This window comes from Leptonychotes weddellii, chromosome 15 (genome assembly GCF_054177405.1).
Source record: "Leptonychotes weddellii isolate Sample4059 chromosome 15, ASM5417740v2, whole genome shotgun sequence".
Classification (NCBI taxonomy): Eukaryota; Metazoa; Chordata; class Mammalia; order Carnivora; family Phocidae; genus Leptonychotes; species Leptonychotes weddellii.
Window position 1 is genome coordinate 31,908,024 of NC_138383.1, and position 20,062 is coordinate 31,928,085.

Consider the following 20,062-nt stretch of genomic DNA (forward strand, 5'->3'; position numbering starts at 1 on the left):
CTGCCGGCATCCTGACTGCAACCTCAGAGAGACCCGAGCTAAGCTACTCCCAATTCCTGGGCCACAGAAACTATGTGAGAGAATGTATGTTGTTTTAAGCTACTAAGTGTTTTGATAATTTACTACTCAGCAACTGACAAGTAATATAGCAAGTGTATCCCTTTTATACAGATAAAATAATACACAAATGTGAACAGAAGAGTCTTGCCTAAAAGTCACTTGACAAGCAGGGGGAGAAGTCTGGATGCAAACTCAGGTCTGTCTGAGCAAATCAACTCATCTCCCTGTGAATGGTGACATTCTAGCTTTAGTGGCAGTCTCGGGAAAGGACTAGGGCTAGGTATTCTTAATTCCTTGCAAGGATGATGGAAGTTGCAAAGGGAAAAGAAGTGGCAGGATGAGGAAGGCAGGAGGAAAACCCATCACTTATGGCAGGGTCACGTGTTCACACCTCCAGAGGACGGGCACAGTGTGGGGACAGCAGCAACCACCTAAGATCTCAGGACTTTAATGGGAGCCACGGGGGCGCAGCAGAGAGGGAGTTAAGGGAACTGACGTCTACTGAGCACCTACTATGTGCCAGCATCTTTACATTTCAGTCTTCCAACAGCCCCAGGAGTTAAAGATTATTATTCCTCCTTATGAGGAAACTATGCTCATACACCCATTAATGGTGCTTCCTAGATTTGATCTCCTGTCTTCTGATTCCAAATGCTTGTCTCTTCCCATCTTTCCAGTCTGCCTCTTGGGCAGGATGAATAACCAAACTAGGTTTTCTGTGGAAGAAACGTTGGTGTTTCAAATTGCTGGCTGTATGTTACACATAATTCAACCACACACGGAACTGCAAAGAAACTGAAGCGCAAATAAATCCTATTCATGCTATTATCATGTCAGCACAGATTATAAACTAGTTTTTGATACTGGAAGAAGTCATGCTGTTTACTTCACTTTCTCACTGAGCCTCAAAACTGACTGAAGCACTAAGAAAAGAGAAAACGGTGAACTGACGCGTACTCACCAAGGTGACTGGCACTCTCTGATCAGATGCTATGGTAGAGTCTGGTTTATACTGTTGTATTAAGCCTGTACCCAGTTCTTCCAGAAGCTGCCGAGGCAAAAGAAATAGATTATCAAAGCACAGTATTATAATTACGGAGGTAGAAAACCTCACTTGTTTGGAGATGACCTCAGATCAAGGGGAAAAACAATTTCCGACTGAATTTTCTTTCCTTTCTCAGCAACTCCTATGTCAGAGGCATTCTTTCAGGAACAAAATCACCAGAAATATATTGGTAATTTATCACCAGATGAATTCTTTGGGTTTTTGTTATTAGAGCTGAAAATAAAGGAATGTGTGACTTTCCCTACCTGAAACCTCTGTAAGAAACCTCAGAATGGACAGACATGCAGCAGAGGGAAGAACATAAAGGAAGAGAAGAAAAAAGCAGGTGGCTGTTCATGAAAGTTACCTTTGCTCCATGAAGCTGAATGGACGGATCTGCTTCCCCCATGCACTTGCAAATCACCTCTCCAAGTTCCATTAAGTACACTTGAGCCATTGAAAAGTAGCCCCTGGCCAGATGAGCCAACACCTGCAAAGGGAACAGAGGAATAACCCCCAAGATCTGAATGCCATGCGGGGCTGCAACATCCAGAAAAGTGCTTTCATATTAACAGACATCACTCACACTTAACAAGGGGCAGGATTCTAATGTTGAATGAAATGAACAACTATGATCTTTATTTTATGACTGAAATCAATTAACTGTATCATATAATTTCATGGTGCTCTACAATTTGTGAAATGTGTTTCATTAAGACTGGCAATATTATTTAAGCCTGGGAACAATTTTCTGAGACAGGGACTAATCGAGTACTTCAGCTGAAGGAGCTAAGGCTGAAAAAGTTTAAGGTTACAGGGCATATTTAATATCAACCAGACAATTAGCAGCAGAGTGCAGAACCAAACCCATGTCTTAGATCACAGCTGAGTACAGAAGAAGCGAGTACGTTAATCTAGGATCGTTTTCTTCCTTTGAAGGAGCAATTATTTTGTTGTCTCTAAGCAGACAGAAGATGAAAGAGAAGTTATGGAGAATTACACACTTACTTAAAATTGCAGAAATCAAAGACGAACTGTGCAATTTCTTTCGGAGTTACTATATAATCTAGCGTACCCACCTGTCACGTAAAGACGGAGGTGACTAAAATGGCTTGCACCAAAAAGGACCGCATCTGACACTTACAACCAAGTCTTCTCCCAACCTCCACCAAAACCAAAACAACGGAGCACTCACACCTGAAATACAACTCCCACTAACACCACTGGCCTGTGGCTCGGTTTTACATTATTTTCATGGACTCACTCCTCACAATCCATCATCCTGTGAAGGCAGAATGATTACTTCCATTTCAGAAATGAGGAGCTGAAACCTCGTACCTGTAAGGCCTCCAGCCGCATGGGGGATGGTTCATAGGTGCTTCCTGCCGCAGAGCCAGCATCGCTACCTGAACAGGAATCCTCCCTGGGCAGTACAACAGTGGAAATGCAGAGTCGGATGAGCCAGCAGGGCTCCGAAGACCCCTTAGGGGAGCTAACTGATGCTTCCTCCAGAAAGGGTCCTGAGGAGGCTTTCTTCCACCAGTCAGGAGTGCCGAGGTGGGGAGTCGCTGAATTGCTATTGAGTCCGGAAGAACAGGGCTGCTGTAAGAGCAGCAGGACTTCAGGTAAAGGCGCGTGAGTGGACACGATGGCTCCCAAGAGAGTGAGGCTTGACACTCGAACATTCACATCTGTCAAAGTTAGCGGGAATCACTATCACTGTGGGGTCATAACTACCCCCGCAGGCTATGAAGAGTTAGGGCATCCTTGGTTAACCTGCATCGAATTAAACCTCTAGCCCTAACGTCTGGCTTAGAGAACTACATGGGACAGAAACAGAAGTTCAACAACACTGTCAAGAGACCATCTGGCAAACTGAGCACGTGAAACGTGCTGGAAGACAACCCTCTGGGCCTCATCCATACATCAGTGTGGTGAAAGAAAGAAAGGGCTGATGGGATGGTTCTAGATTAGAAGAGACTAGAGTGACAGGATAATGACATGCAACGCACGAACCCGGAATGAACCCAAGTTCTTACAAAAAACAAGGAAAGACTCTTTGAGACATATGGGGAAAATCTGAATGTGGAGCAGATACCAGATGATACTATGGGATCAATGTAATTTTCTTAGGTGTGAGAATAGTGGTGTGTTTTTTAGGAGATTGTCTTTATTCTTAAAAGATGGGTGCTGAGGTATTTAGGATGAAATATCATGTCTGTAACTGACTTTTTATTTTTATTTTTAAAGATTTTATTTATTTATTTGACACACAGAAAGAGATACCAAGAGCAGGAACACAAGCAGGGGGAGTGGGAAAGGGAGAAGCAGGCTTCCTGCTGAGCAGAGAGCCCGAAGAGGGGCTCGATTCCAGAACCCTAGGATCATGACCTGAGCCGAAGGCAGACACACAACGACTGAGCCACCCAGGCACCCCTGTAATTGACTTTTTAAAAATTGTTTAAAGATTTTATTTATTTGAGAGACAGTGAGAACATGAGCAGGGGGAGGGGCGGAGGGAAGAGGGAGAAGCAGGCTACCCGCTGAGCGGGGAGCCCAAAGTGGGGTTCGATCCCAGGACCTGAGATCATGACCTGAGCTGAAAGCAGACGCTTAACAGACTAAGCCACCCAGGCGCCCTGTAATTGACTTTCAAATGGTTCAAAAATACACATATTTATACGCACATATGTATACACAAGGACACAGACACACATATGCAGAGACAAAGCCAACATGACAAATGTTAACAACTGTCAAGCCTAGGTAGAGGTATGCAGATGTTCACTGTACTAGTCTTTCAAATTTCTGTGGGTTTGACCATTTTAATAATAAAAATGCTGGAGGACAAAGCCAGACACTTGGAAGGGGCTTTTGAGACCTGATCCACTCCCCTCAGTTTGCAGATGAAGAAAAGCTGGTGCAGGGGAATGATCAGGAGGACACTGAGCCCAAAGACTTGGGTTGTTTCAATCTTACTTCTGCCACTAACATGATGAGAGACCTCAAGGCAGGATTTATCTTTCTGGGTCCCATTTTACACATTGGTGAAACAAGTGAATTGGACTTAGTTTACATGTGATTACCTCATTTAAGCCTTATAAACATCTTATGAGGTGGGTCTACTTCTTCCTGTGAGGAGGAAACGAGGCTCTGACAGAGCCGCAGTTCTGAGATGGCAGAAGTGGGACTGGGCTGCAGACCCTCAGCCTGACTCCAGGTCCACCAGCCCTCCCACAACACCACAGAAACATCGCCACCTCCTTCAAGTACTAGAATTCACACTGAAAAACTTAACTTACCAGAATGTGGTCTGATCCTAAAGCTTGCAAGCAAAAGGAACAACTATTCTCCAGGCAAGTGCTACAGCACATATATATTTTGTGTGGGAGTAAGCCAAGAATCAACACGAAATAAGACTCTGTAGCCAGTGGGGACTTGAGGCTCTGGAATTTTATCCGAACTTCAGAGGAGATAATGTTAAAGAAGTTAGGTTTTATATTCCAGTTTTTCTTTCCAAAAAGAGAATGATGTCTCTGAGTGTCCATCCATCCCTACTTCTTCCTATTTTTTCTTAAAGATTTATCTATTTATTTGAGAGAGTGCATATAAGTGGGGGGAGGGATAGAGGAGGGAGTGGGAGAGAGAATCTCAGGCAGACTCTCCACTGAGCATGGAGCCTGATGTGGGGCTCAATCTCATGACCCCGAGATCAGAACCTGAGCCAAAAATCAAGAGTCAGATGCTTTACCAACTGAGTCACCCAGGCACTCCCATCCATCCTTACTTTTGCCTGAAGGATATGAACTGTGTATTATATACCAGAGGGGGCTCCCCGGCACTTGGCTCACCCCTAATTCTAAAGTCACTGCACTGAAGTAGCGAAGAGCCAGTAATCTTTACAATTAATTCTCCACCTCACTTCCTTCCAGTGGTGTCTACTGGGGCTTCCGAGGTCAAAAGTGGGGTTCTGGCAATAGCTCATTTCCCCAAAAACTTGAGAATAAGCAGGGATATCTTAGAGCTATAAAAATGCTCTAAATACTTTTTAAACTAATAATCTAGATTTGATTGATATAAAAAAGCAACTGACTTTAAACTACCACCAACCTTTGTGGCGAATATAAGGCTTTATCTGGTTCCAGACTTTGGTCAACAGGCTGAGTTTCAGACGGTTGTACGGTGAATTTGATACTAAATTCGCAAGGCACTGCAAAATACAAGAAGAGCCCATCAACAGGTCTGATTAAGCCACAGCACAGACACAAACTTTACAGCATTTAATTAAAGAAGAAAAGTCTTCATCCTTATTTGAAAATCAGTCTTTTTCTTTTTTGTCCTTTTTTTTTTTTTAGGGGAATAGCACTTGTATTCTCATTGGTACAACTTAATACTAAAAATAGGAGTATTTTTAGTAAATCATTTATTTGGATATACAGAGATTATAGGTAAGATCAAACAAGTAGGCACAACAGGATAGCTTTAAATAAAATCACCAGTTAGAGTTCCAAATAGGGTATCTTTAAATAAAATTAGTACTTAGTTATATTCTTAAGTCAAATTACTTTTGGACAATATAAAACATTATACGAAATTGAAACAGACAAAACCCCTCCAGAACCTATGGATAACTTGGCACGTTTACCTTAATTATCTGAGTTAGGGTCTGTGAGGATGACTCAGCCACCAGGGCTAACAAAAGACATCTGTGCAATTCTCTGATGCTGGATGCAATCATCACGGAGAAGGGAGTGAAAGCCCTTCTGTGGTCACTGGTATCTTCAGCAACAGAAAGAAACTGCTTTGAGCCTTCCAAGATGGCAGATAAAACTTGCAGAGCACATGCACGTGTCTGAAATTTCAGGATGATTCCCATCAGTTAGTTAATAATCAGGAGTCAAATCCCCTTCTTCCTATTTTCGTTTTTAATTTTCAAAGTATTCTGGATCATTTTCATTAGGAAAAGAGGTATTAGGATTATCTATCAGGTCCTAAAAGTAGCCATGAACTAGGCTCCCTGCACCCCCACTTTAAAAAAAAAACAACTTATATCACATTGCTGTTAGGTTTCCTTACAGTAAGGAATAAGTCTAAGCTACACCACAGTACAAAAACCTGAAATCATGAACATGAGAATAACTTAAAGAAAAATTAGAGGCCTTGTTTATTCAAGCATAAGGCCAAGGGAAAAGAGAAAGCGAAATAGCTCACGGGGTAGAAAAAAAATACATGAGTCTAGAGTCTGTTTTACATCAAACATGCTGCTTTATATGCTCTCCTGAAGCATCATCCATGAATGCTCAAAGTTAATTAAACAGGATATTAGGGACTTTGTGTACATTCAACTTGGCAGGCATCATTAGTGATCCAACTTTTCAGAAACATTCTTAGGTACAGAAATGAACACTGCCTGCAATGAGTCTCTGATAATCAAAGAAAGGAAAACCATTAACTGTAACCTTACAGAAGGAAAGGAAAGTATGTGCCCCTTTGTCAATGATCTGCTGTACTTGTCAGGAAAAGGGTCACTGGAGCAATATTGTGTTTATAATGTTAAAAGATGACTTTGAATTGGCACTTGGATGATTCTGTGGTATTAAAAATCAGGAAAGAAAAAAAAGAAATAAAAAGAAAGCCAATTAAACCAAAATGGAATGTAGGTGATAAATGTAGGACTAATAATGCAATATTGTACCCTCTTTGGCCAATCCCCCAAAATGCCAATTAAACACTGTCAGATATTTTTAAAATGGAGACTCAACATAATCTAGGGGCACCTGGGTTGCTCAGTTGGTTAAGGGTCTGCCTTCGGCTCAGGTCATGATCCCGGGTTCCTGGGATTGAGCCCCACATTGGGCTCCTTGCTCAGCGGAGAACCTGCTTCTCCCTCTGCCCCCCCACCTGCTTGTGCTCACTCTCTCACTCTCTCTAATAAATAAAATCTTTAAAAAAGATAAAAATTCTAATCTAAATATTTGCTCATCATGAAGCATATCTGAGTTTGATATGAAAAAGGTTTTCCAGAAAATCTTCAACCATATCACCTCCAAGGAACAAGGAAGGAATAAATCATTTTTGCACGCCTTTTGTAGAGTGGACTCACAAACAAAAAAACTGCAAATTTACTGCTTTGAAAATAAATTTGTAGTACAGCAATGAGTCTCTGGAATTAAGCATAATCCCTGAAGTTAGGAAGTTGACAATGTATTAGGAAATTATGTGTGTGCGCACACGTGTGTGTTTGAGAGACCATGCATGAGAAAGAACTCGTGCACAAGTCACAAGTCAGCTCACCCAAGAAAGACTTAGATCAGGGGCTGGCAAACTTTTTCTGCAAAGGACCAGTAGCACATACTTTATATTTTAGACTTTGTAGGCCCAAGAGTCTCTGTTGCAACCACACAGCCATAGTAGAAAAGACACTAAATAAAAAATAAATAGGACTTTGTTCCAATGAAGTTTTACTTATGGACAATGAAATCTGAATTTCATATAATTTTTACAATCATGAAATATCATTTAAAAAAAAACATTTAAAAGCATAGAACTATTCTTAGCTCATGGGTCATACAAAAACATACCTTGCCAACCCCTGATTAGTTGGCTGATCTGAACTGAAAAAGGTAGATGTTGTTAAACCTCCATTTCTTCAGACAGCAATTAAAAACCACGATTCCAACAGCTCGCAAACCAATTACAATTAAAAACCAAGTTGTGGAGAGAGATGAACTTATGCTCAAAAGTCAAAGAATTTTAGCTCAATTAACTTTGGTACCCTAAGAGGGAAAAAGTTTCCATGACCATCACAGATGAAAACAAAAGTAATGTCACTGAAATATATCACTGAGGTATGAAATCTATAAAAAATGTGATATATCAAATTATACTTCTCATAGTTCTGACTTAAACCCTGTTTAACATATCTTTGTTCCTAAAAAAAATGCTATTTATGACATTGAATTTCATTCAAGTTCTGCTTCACTGCCTTTTACATCAATATTTCATACACTGTTTAGCGGTTCTGATCAGCATTTTCAGCAGAAATTACTGATGTGCAAGCAAACCGTAAGAGGTATAGCTCTCCAGAGAATTCATTTTGTTAAGTTTTTATTATCTGAATATTTGCAATTATGGATGAAGACTTTTCAATCTGATAAACATCAGCGTGCTCCATTTCACCAGTGGCTGGTTTCACTCCCTTGGACATGTAGTCTTGTTCAAAGGTAATGAAACTGGAAAGCATTTTCCCTTTTTTGCTACCTATGGATGTAGCAGAAATGTCTGCTAAGGTAGCTCAGTCAATCCTTATGTTTTCCTTTTCTCATGTTTGTTTGGTCTCAATCTTTCTGGGAGGGTGATAAAGAAGTCACTGCTGGGAGTGGGTAGCAGTGAGGTTTCGAAGCACCTGGATGTTCCCTTCTTTGGCTTCGTCCCAGAACTGATTATTCTGCACACATGTTCAAGGTTAATTTTATTTGACTGCATTTCCAGAGTTGGTTGCCTTTAGGGTGGAGGCATTTGAACACTGTGTCGGGGTCTCTAGATCTGGAGATATCCAAGCCAAGGTCATCTGTTCTTGGTTGGCCTTATGAGAGAAAACCTGATTATTTACCAGTCCGTGCTTTCCTAGTTATGCTATCTACTACTCAAGATTTTGATTTGTTTCCACATTTCATAACTCTCTAAAAGAGAAATAATCATTATGGAATTTCAAAATCAGGAAAATTCTCAAGGTACCAAGAAGACAGTACGCCCCATAGTTTGTTCCTTAGATCAAGCCTTGATAATAATCTACCTTTTTAACAACTGAGGAATTTATATAGAAGAAATCTGCAAATTAGTCACAGTATTTGTACTGATAATCTGCTATGTGCTGCCTGGAAACATACAGGATGTGCTTTCTGAAGCACATTTCCAACATGTAAAAATGTGACCATTTCCCAAGTACTGCTCCACAGCCAAATCTTAAAGGAAGTTTCTAAGTTTTCTCCTTTGCAATTAACTGTTGTAGCATCTCCTACTGTAATTTCCTGAAAGCAATCCATTGTCTGAATGAAAAGGCCAGCCCCCTTTCCTTCTGTCCGTTTCTCTTTGGAAAGTTTCTCAGTGTATCAGTGGGAACTGTGCTTCCAGGTGAATCTACCCTCGGTCGTATCATTACAGCACTTTTTTCTCATCACATTTCTTGCATTCACCAAAGTTAAAGACCAAGAACCCAAAAAGATACCAAATCAAGGAGTACTTTGCAGTACGTAAAATTTCTCATGACACTCTAAGTCAAATGCAAACATTATAAAGACGTGAACTCCACCACTTTCATGAGATCTGACTCCATAACCTCTCTGTCCTCATACCGCAGTCTCACGTGCCCCTCCCCCCTTAGGGGTGCGGCTGCGGTGCGGGCACTGTACTTGGCCTACTTGCTCCACAGCACCATCTCCTCAGCTACTGCCGGGCTCCCCTCAGCTGGAGACTCTTCAAATATTACGTATTTTTATCCTTTATAGTAGTTTTCCTTTCAATTACCAGAATGGCTTCATTACTGACTTATTTGCCACCACTCATTCCCATTTTCCTCCCAGGTTCTCCTTTGCTATTGAGTCAGTCAATCTGAAAAATTTCTGCCACTTTTAACTACTCAGGTTATTGGGCATTTGCCATTTTTTTGTGTACAACTGAGGCCCATTTATTTTTCTTGACCCTATAAGAGCTTTTGAAGGGTCACCAGAAGTTTTCTTATGTTTTCTCATCATAAACATTTTCATTTCCTTCATAACCACTATGGACCAAGATATTCCACTGAGTGTTTAAGCCACTTTTAATTTTTTCCTATTACAAATACCACGCAATCAACATTTTCATCGGAGGGAAGGAAGCACAGCTGCTTCAGTGCAGCTCAAAAGGGACACTGAAGTTATAACACTCAGTGTGCTCAGGCTTGAAGCGAGCCCTGGGCAGGAGGCAACCTCACTGTGATCTTTCTCAACCTGTTATTCACATAAGCCCATTTCTAGCCTCCTGCCTGTCCAGTGGTTCTCAGGTCAGAACTTGGGCTGGTATTAATGAGCACTGTATTCAGATGAGATCAGAAAAGGTAGAGAAAACAACGAAGATGTGTAAAGTTCTTCTTCCTACTATCATGCTGAGAATTTAAATGCTTTTACCTTCGGAGAAGGATCTTTTAATGTAAGAGTCATCAAGGACACGGACTGAGGGCTGCCAAGCTCAGGCGTATCAGGAACAAAGGCTGACCAGTAGCCATAAAGAACTTTTTTTTCTACCGATTTTATAGTAGAAAGAAAGCAAGCTAATGCTCCTTGGCGAACTTTGGCTTGGTAAGACCTACCCAAGAGAAGGAAGAAAAAAGTCTTAATAGTTTTAAAAAATATAGACATGAAAGGCTATTTATTCCAGCCAACTCAAATGATACATTAAGAAATTCAACATTCTGAATAAACCCTAAGGAAAAGATGCCAATGTGATATTAAAAAAAATATTTTTCAATCAAAACTTGTTAAAGCAATTTGTTTATATAGCAAGTTAATAAAGTCGACAATATAAAACACAACTAAACAGAAAATAAAAGGGCAACAGTTTGAGGTCAGGAAACTAGTGTTAGATATGAAACACTGCAGAGTATCCATTCATCCAACAGAAGATATGAAACACTGCAGAGTATCCATTCATCCAACAAACAAGTCCAGAGTACTTAAGTATGTGCCAGGTGCTGGGCTGAGGCCGACAGACATAAAGCCTGCCCGTGTCCCTGACAAGCTCATGAATGGCAGAGACAGAGAGTTAAAGAGGTAACCGCAACACAGCATGATCAACACTAAGGTGGGGATAAGTCAAGGGGTCATAGAGTAGGGACCTAAGCCAGAACTGGGGTGGGGGTTGGGGGGAACCGTCAGAAAAGACTTCTCAGAGGACGTGACTGCTGAGCTTGTACTGAAGATGAGTAGTGGTTAACAAAGCAAGAAGGCAGAGAGAATGAAAGGAAATTCCAGGCAGAGGGACCACATGTACAAAGGCAGATGAAGGGAATGAGGCAAAATGCAGAGTAACGCAAAGCCCGCATAAATGAATCTTCAAGTTAAATCCCGTGCACCAGTGAGGTTTCTAAGCAAAGTTATAAACTTACAAGCAACAGAGATTATAAGGCATAACAACATAACAAAATACTACTACCTCATTTTACTCTGCATGCCTCCTTCAGCATCGGAATAGTCGGACTCACTACTGCTGACCCTCTTCCAGCCGGCAGACCGGATGGGCAGGGGGACTCGGTCTTTTCCTGCAGTGCCGCTTCCCTCCACCGGCAAACTCTGGCCTCCCAGGGAGGAGGAACAGGGAGTGTCCCCCTCATGCAGGTGCTCTCTGCCCAGGCCAGCAACGGGTGCTACTTCTCTTTCACCACTGGATTCTTCCTCTTCCTCTTCTCCTTGCTGGATTTTCTTCGATTTTACTTTCGATTTTTTCTTTTTACTCTGATTTTAGGAGCAAATGAAAATGTATATATGACAGCTATTGGTGCCTTTCTCATTTAATAACTACTAAATATGTCCCCAACATGTAGTATGAGGAAAGAAGAAAAGAGAAGAGAAAAAAGTGGCACTTATTTCCTACTCTGCGTGTCCGATGCTATGCTAAGCGCTTACACACACCCCACTGGACCATGGGAAATAAGGCGTGAAGTGCGTGCGACAGAGCCACGCTTGTAGCCTGGCTTTTTATATTCTACCCCTGTGACTCTGAGCACATCACTTAGCCTTTCATTAGCTTGACCTTCCTCATCTGTAAGCATGAGGCTAATGCTACCTTCCCTGCACAGTTGTGAAAGCATTCAGCTGCAACAGAATTAGAGTATAGAAAAGGACTTGAGTGACAATTTTCTCAGTTCTTCCAGATAAGACACGTAGCTAGTGCCTCTCTAGATATAGAAGAGAGATGCTAATCCACCACATACAGTGCATGTTTTAGGGCACTGGGGCTTTGTAGATACGAAGTAAAAGCCAATTTTTTCCCTTTCTCCTATTTCCTTTCCAAATATCTTTGGAATCTGTGCCACCCTCTGCAAGGTCCCTGACTTTGAGGAGGAAGGTCCTCATCCCTTCTATTTTGCATTATTAATGTGGCTCCAGACTCACACCCTTTTACTTGCTACCTTAGTGATTTTTCTAAGATGTGTATCTGATCACCTCACTCCCCAAATGAGAGTCTTCATCTCTACCACCTGTAGGATAAAAACTAACTCCTTAGCATACTGTATAAGACTCTTAGGATGTGGCCTATGCTACCTACGTGTCCCAGCCTTCCCCTGCACACACCTGATAAACTCTAGCCTACTGGTTAACAAATGGGCTAAGCCCATGCTCATTCTCTATGCTTACGCACCTTCTGTTCCCTCTGAATAAAACGCTTTCCTTCCTTTTTGTACTCTACTCATTCTTAAGTCTCAGTTTGGCCACCACATCTTTTAAAAAGCCCCCTCTTACTCCTCTATTTGGACTGGGTACCCTGAATGTGATCCCAGTATACCCTGTGAATATTCTGATGAAAGAAATCACAATACTGCACTTTAGTTGCTTATTTATCCACCTTCCCCTTCTCTCCCAAACTCCAAAAAGCAGAGTCTATATCCTTAATGCTTAACATAATGTCTGGGATGTGGCAGAAGTTCAGTTAATGTTGCATAAGTCAATGAGTGAAAGAATTTCTAATTATAAGCATTTTGAAAGTAATACCGGATACATTTCTAGATGTAATACCGTGGCCCATATATCTATATGCTCTAGGTTCTCCAATGGAAACATAAGGGAGATGGCAGCTATATGAACAGGCTGGGAAATTTGGCAGTTGTAACTGAGACCTACAATATTTACCAATTAGCCTTTTATAGAGAAAGCTGGTTGGCCTGTGGTCTTGAGCATTTGGGGAACAAGGATGTGTGGCTTTGGGTATAAAATGAATGCCCACTGTTACATCTGTTCTATTGTCTAGAACGCTTAGAAATATAAGAGACTCTAACTGGTGTTTCCAGCAGTCTGATGAATTTAAATTTACTATGCTAAAAACCCTAAACTGAAATCAAATTCAAGGTGAGCCTTTGGAACAAGTAGTGATGCAAATCATAGAAAACACACATAACAAGCAATTAAAGGCAATCCACAACTTAAACCTAAGCAGACACAGGCGTACCGCAGTTGGTCGGGAAGCGCTGGATTCAGATTGCTGTGGTTTGACAGGTGGTCGCCCATCATACTGAGGAAGTGGAGTGGGGTATAACACTGTGGGCAGCTCTATGTTTAGTCCCGGGAGTCCATGAAACATAGATTTCTAATAATGATGATTAAGGAAACACACACACAAAACTAATCATAAAACAGAATGATTCACCATATTCTGGATCACATCAATGAACAAATTAATGTCCAGAAGCTTATTAAGGAAATTAAAATGGACAGAAAATTGATACCTTGGAGGTTTAGGGCTTATAGAAGAGTTTAATCTCATCTGGATGGATCTGGTCTGGCCAGATTAGGTTAGGCTTGATTTTAGTTTATTTACTTATGTTTTTTATTTATTAATTTTTAAAATTTATCCAATCATTTGATCTATAATTTTTTAACCAATCAATCATTCTTATTTTGCTTATCCATGTCCACACCTAGCTGTCTGTATATTTGGGAGACAGGACAGGGAAAGATTTGAAGTTTTAGTCATGATCAATCTAAGTTATCATACATGGCTTTGACTGGAGGCCACCTCCTGGCTGAACTAAAAGGTGGGTCCCCAGAGAGGCTGATCTGACCTTCCCACTGACCGGCAGGCTCAGAAGCCAAAGGATGCAGTCTATTGATGCCATCTTGACTGGCCCACCTACTGCATGGGCCAAGAGCCAAAGGGAAGCCCTGGTTCTTCTTTCAAATATAAACAGGTTTGAGACGATCTAAAATTAAGTTATCTACAGATCATAACCTATTCCTTTCCTAAGTTAAGATTCATAAGTAAAGTTTTAGAATTTTGATATATTTACTTAAAACAAGGTTTACTGTTTTCAGTTCTTAATTTTAAGTATGCTTGTATATGAACATTTGAATGATCTCTCCTAAAATATAATACCCTAAAGCCAGCCTTGGAGTGGTGATGTAAAGTGGTCTTATGCCTGGGTTTAAGTAGGAAAGACACTCGCCATAATGAGGACTTGGGTTTAAACGGGCAATGCCTTACCTTTAGCACAGCCAGAAGAGCTCCAAGTTCCTCCGTCTGTGTCAGTTTCATCTTACCCCCATTTAGAAGAGACTGTATACCTTTTAATGCATTTTGTAACAACTAGGGGAAAGAAGAGGACAAGCTTAAAGGTAAAGGAAATGTGGTTATCCAGGGATCAACTTTCTAGCACCACTGAGGCTGGAGGAGAAAGTCTCTACATGATGGAAAAAACCATTCAAAAGGAGGGGGAAAAAAAACAAAACAAAAGAAGACCCAGAGGAGAGAGATCTGATGAACCACTGCTAATTATTTTTTAGGAGAATAGAGTGCCCTCACGGAAGAGTGGTCTTATCGTACATGTTTATAAGCTAGTATGTACAAACGGTGAGCAAGAAAAAAAAAAAAGAAGAGGTCTGTAGTGGGAAGAAGGTGATAGGGATGGAAAAGTGGCAGCGGAGACCGGAAGTGGGGAAGCTCTCTGATGCAGCAACCTCACTAGTTCTTAAAGGCAAAGGCATGTGTGTGGGAACAGGTTTCTAGAGGGCAAGTCTGATCCAGATTGATCTTCTGACCCAGCATTCTCATTAAGAAATACCATCCTAAAGAAATACGCACCCCCCCCCAAGGAGAAGATGTGGACCACAGCCTTTTTCTGAAATAGTGGAAACACTAAAAAAAACTTCCATTTCCACCTACTATGACAATGATTGTATAAGAAACTGACCCTCTGCTACATGGGAAACTCAACCATAATAACAGCAAGCATCTGCCAAGCACTCTAAATGCTGTATTTCATATACTGCTCGCAAGACCCCTACAAGGTAATTGCATCATTTGTCCCATTTCAGAGAGAAGGAACAGGGAGGCTCAAGAAGTTCAGCAACTTGCCCAAGGTCTCCCAGTGACAGCAGTCAGAAAGCCTGAGGTACATCAACAGGTGCCCAAGAAATATTCACTTTAAAAAGGAGATAAAATTGTAAAACAGCGTATTTAATATGACCCCACTTGAAAATTATAAACTATGCTCATCTACGTACAGAAAAAATATTTGGGGGCTTGTAGAACAAACTGTTCCAGGTGGTTATATCTGAGGAGGGAACTTTGAGGAACCTTCGCCATCACAGATCTGTAATTTCTGATATGTGTCACTCTGAATTTAAAATATGTTAACAAACTGTCATATTTCTATCAGATTTTTAAAAAAGAAATAATATTGCAGATACTATTGAAATCTACTCCTTTCCCTTCCATCTAAAAGATAGTTACTAGGGGCTCATCGGTGGCTCAGTCGGTTGACTCTTAATTTTGACTCAGGTCATGATCTTGGGGTTGTGAGATCAAGCCCCGTGTCGGGCTCCATATTGGGTGTGTGAAGCCTGCTTGGGATTCTCTCTCCCTCTGCCCCCCTCCCCCTGCTTGCACTCTCCCTCTCTTAAAAAAAATAAATTAAATAAAATAAAATGACAGTTACTAGTTTGAAATTGTATTGCTTTCATGTCAGGAGGGAAAAAAATACTTTTCTTTAAAAAGCTTTAAAATTGCAAAACAAAATAAATAGAAACTGTCTTGTAATTTAAACCTGAAAGATATGATGTCCATCTTTGTAAGTTATAAACATTCCACGTATGCCTATTATCTCTAGACAAAACAAATTCAGCATTATACTCTTCAGTAACAGCCTCTGTTCTGCTGCTCCTAGACACACCTGTAACAGGCATAAGATCAGTGGTAGCCCCACCTACCATGCAAAACGTGATATCATCCATATCAGATGATTTCGGAGACTGTAAAGCGGTCAGGAAAGCCCGGAAGCAGATATCTGGGTAGGGCTCCTCCAAGTATGGCTGCCCTGGCACACTAAAACACACACAAAGAAAGCAACGCAAACTCAGTCTTCTCTGAAATGAGGCTCGCAAGAGTAAGAATTAAAAACAGCAGTAATACAGACCAACGGAGTGGGAATACACCCTTGGATGAAACTGTATTAAGGAAGACTGTGCACTCTGGGTAATTAACTATGGCTGCAGGACAGCACAAGCATGGAATCAATAGGAAAGAGGAAGAGTGGTTTCCATAGGGAAAAGTTACAGAAGTTTGTGGTGGAAGAAGTATAGAGGAAGAAATCCTTTTTAGTTCTGCTTTTCAGTGTTTAGAGGGGAAAGAATGCAGACAGGGCCTGTCAAGCTAGAGTCACACAGCTGAGCCAGCCCTCCTACCCATTGGACGTTGGACCCATTGGACAATACAGAGACCAGATACCACACAGCAGCTCAGGTCTGTGCTCCTCATTTTTCATTGCAGGCATCTACAACTGGGTGGCTGGGATTGGTTCCAATTTCTTAGAAGAAACTGGCCTTGAAAGATGCCTCAACAAAGCTTAAATTCATATGACTATATTCTAAAAGACTCAGTATGGTTAAAATTTATATCAACAGAAAACAAAACCTTGACATATTGCACATGGACTCCTTTTACCCTATTTTAGGGATAAGGTCCTAGTCTAGTTTTTCCTTTATCTTTTCTATAAGCAATATTAAAATTAAACAATATAAGATGATCTTATTAGTGAGGCACATGGGAACCACACAGTAGGTTCTTTTTCTAAGTTGGCTCTGGCTTCAGACAGATTGAACCACCTACAAAGGGCCCACGAGAGGCCCTATCTTACCATGGCTGGGAGATGTTACTGGCTCCACATACCTGAGACATAAATTTGCCATACAGTGTACCGCAGCTCTCCGAACTTCAGGGTCGGGCTGAGCCAAGTCACTCAACTTCATCAAAATCCCGCTCTTGCCTAGCAAGCCTGGGAGGTACTAAAACAAAGTAACAGCTAATGTTGGTCAAAGAAAGCTTCTAAGAAAATATTACTCTTTAGACAGATGTCAGTTTTTAAACTGAAGGGCAGTTAAGTACCAGACGACTAGCTGCTAGGTAAATCTTCCAGATGGGCATGCAAAGATGTGCCCCAAAACACCAGTGGGGTTCACTGCTCCCAGCCCAGGTAGTTGCTGAAGCTCTTTAGTTGTGGGTACATAGCTGAAGAGTAGTAATAATAAAAAATGGTAATGGTATTTCCTGAGTGCTAAGCATTTCAGAAGGACTGTCTCACTTCATCCTCTGACGAACTACTGTATACACGAAGAAATGAGGCTCAAAGTGGTTGAGTAAGGGTTGCTCAAGGTCACACATATCATGAATGACAGGATAGAAACCTCAGCACAGGCCTGTTGGTTCAGAGCCTGTGTTCCTAACCTTTTGAAGGAAAGACAGAACACAGTTTAAACTACCTTTTGACATTTTGAGCCATTGCAGTAAACCAGAGCTGCCAGGGCTTGAAGAATTTCCATGTGTGTCCAGGAACTACACTGCTGAATAGCAGAAATAGCATACGCCAACAGGAAATCCAGGTTTTGTTCATCCACAATCACCTATCAAGAGAGGAAAAAATATGCATGATCTAACTTGTAAAAAAATATTTTTATCCTTTCGGACATGTATGCTCACCTGAATCAGGCTATGAAAAGGAGAGCACATGAGCCCATCTTTTTGGGATCAAAAAGATCAGCTCTAAAGGCCTTGAAAGTTTGGTCAAGACAAGGCCTTCTCCTTGCCCCACGGCCTTGCTCATTTCCTCCCCCTTACTCCCTCCACACAAAGTAGAACCCGGCCAAGTCCTTGTAAGTTTTCCTTGAGCTAACCAGACACTGGCAGCTGTAAATCCATATATATGTGTAAGACTCAATCCACTGAAATTGCCTTCTACATAATAAATGCTCAACAAATACACTGTGAACATATATGTCTGCTAAATAGCTATTATGTCTCACCCTGATGTAGGGAATAAGACAGGAAGAGAGGGCATATTCTTGTCCTCAAGGAGTTTATAATCTTGTTGAGACAAAGTAGGCTAATCGAAGTATCAATTCATGAATTATTGAGATAACCTGTCATCAAAAGCTAGAAAGTTGGCTAACGGCTGTAGGTACCATATGTGATCAAGAATTTTTCCAACTGCCCATGTTACAAAGGTAATATACCTGAGAACAGTAAACATTTAGAAGACACCATATCAGTGTGAAAAATTCTAAACTTGAAAATAGCCTCATTTCATTTAGGAAGACACACGTAGCAGACACTGCTTACCCATCAGCATTCATCTCCTATCTCCTGTTGGCAGAATACTGATTTTATTTGGGTGCTCATCTCTTGTACATGAAACCTGACGGTAAATCCCAATTAGCTAAGACAGTGGTTCTCCACCAGGGGCAATCTTATTTCCCAGGGAAATAAGATTTTTTTGCCCATTTGGCAGTATCTGTAGACATTCACAATTGGGGGGATGCTACTGGCTTCTAAGGGAGAAACCAGGGATGCTGCTAAAATCCTACAATGCACAGGACAGTGCCCCTCAACTAAGAATCATCCAATCCAAAATATCAATAGTGCTGAGATTAAGAAACTTTGATATAAGAGTTGAGCTACATTGTAATCATCTAGGGAGCTTAAGCCCTCCAGGTGATTCTAATGTGCAGTCAAGGCTGACCCCTGGTTTAAGCCACTCATGGTAGTACCATTCCCCTGATCAATGGGTGTAGAGGGGTTTCTCGTATGACCTAGGTCTCCCCAGCCAGCTATCAGGGGAGGTCTGATGGAGAGTGTAGGGGACAAGCTGCCTCATTCTTAAATCAAAGGGACACAAAATAAATTGTTCTTTTGCTTCTGCAGGATGTTATTTATTTATTTCACACAGGATGCCAAGGTGTCATCCTGACTATGAGAGATGCCCAAAACCCATACACTGGTGGCAAATGAAATAAGTTTCTTATTATTAAGTGCCCCTTAGAGTGCCTCCCTTGGGGGTTGTGACATAAGATAATTTAAAAAAAAATTTTTTAGCTATTCTAGGTTGGCTTTTCTGTTTCTTGCAGCCAAAAGAATCTTAGATTGCATAATGCTAATTGTAAGGTTTGCGCTAACCACATTCACGTACTCATGTGGTATCTTATGGTAAGTAACAGCCACAACTTCTGAACTGTTCCTAAAAAGATATGAGATTTATTTAGGAAGTTATAAAGGTTCTGGAGAGAGGGGAGCTATAGTACACATCTTGATATAAATAACAGGAGTCTTTTCATCTAATGTCCTCTTGCTCCCAAGCTACTTCTTATGTTTTATGATGAACAAAGTAGACCAAAAAATGGTAGCTTTGGGAAAGGGGAAAAAATATTGGTAGGAAAGGAGCAGGGGATTGTTTCAACTTATTCTTAGATATATCTTGGTCAAATACATCTTCCATGAAAAATCCTAAGACCTGGGGGCCTCAACGATATTGGTTTCTTGAACCAAACAGAAAGGGACACCTCTAATGGACAAACTTCTAGAATTGTGCAGCATAATTTTTTCATCAGAATTACATTTAATATCATTCTTAGTAAGGAACTGCTTTTTGCAGTTTCTCAAAATATCAGCCTATCACACCTAACACAGACATAGCATTTCAAAGGTTTAGTTTATGATGAATTCTAAGGTTATACACATGATTACCTGTAATCTGTTAAGTAAATGGTGGATAAGTTGAGACACTTTGCTGACAAGATGATTCTGATTAAGAGGCACCAGTCGGCAAGCTTGGACAAGAAGAGTACAGACATCCTACAAAAAAAAAAAAAGACAATGAAAAGGCAATATGCCTATTAGTCAAGTGAAGAACCACCCCCACCGGCCCACCAAATACAGCCAAAC

At 41.0% G+C, this 20,062-nt stretch overlaps 1 protein-coding gene across 1 annotated transcript in view; it reads right to left on the reverse strand.

The window, feature by feature from the left end:
• Window positions 1-20,062, reverse strand: part of HEATR6 (HEAT repeat containing 6) — a 32,767-nt gene that overhangs the window by 8,500 nt on the left and 4,205 nt on the right. The window contains exons 2-14 of the mRNA XM_081805319.1: window positions 19,865-19,972; window positions 17,608-17,748; window positions 17,018-17,133; window positions 16,060-16,174; window positions 14,336-14,437; window positions 13,304-13,441; window positions 11,294-11,592; window positions 10,270-10,447; window positions 5,751-5,957; window positions 5,216-5,315; window positions 2,444-2,796; window positions 1,473-1,595; window positions 1,022-1,108 (exon numbers count right to left, since the gene is read on the reverse strand). Of these exons, the coding sequence (XP_081661445.1) occupies window positions 1,022-1,108; window positions 1,473-1,595; window positions 2,444-2,796; window positions 5,216-5,315; window positions 5,751-5,957; window positions 10,270-10,447; window positions 11,294-11,592; window positions 13,304-13,441; window positions 14,336-14,437; window positions 16,060-16,174; window positions 17,018-17,133; window positions 17,608-17,748; window positions 19,865-19,972 (2,067 nt within the window). The remainder of the gene's footprint in view (window positions 1-1,021; window positions 1,109-1,472; window positions 1,596-2,443; window positions 2,797-5,215; window positions 5,316-5,750; window positions 5,958-10,269; window positions 10,448-11,293; window positions 11,593-13,303; window positions 13,442-14,335; window positions 14,438-16,059; window positions 16,175-17,017; window positions 17,134-17,607; window positions 17,749-19,864; window positions 19,973-20,062) is intronic.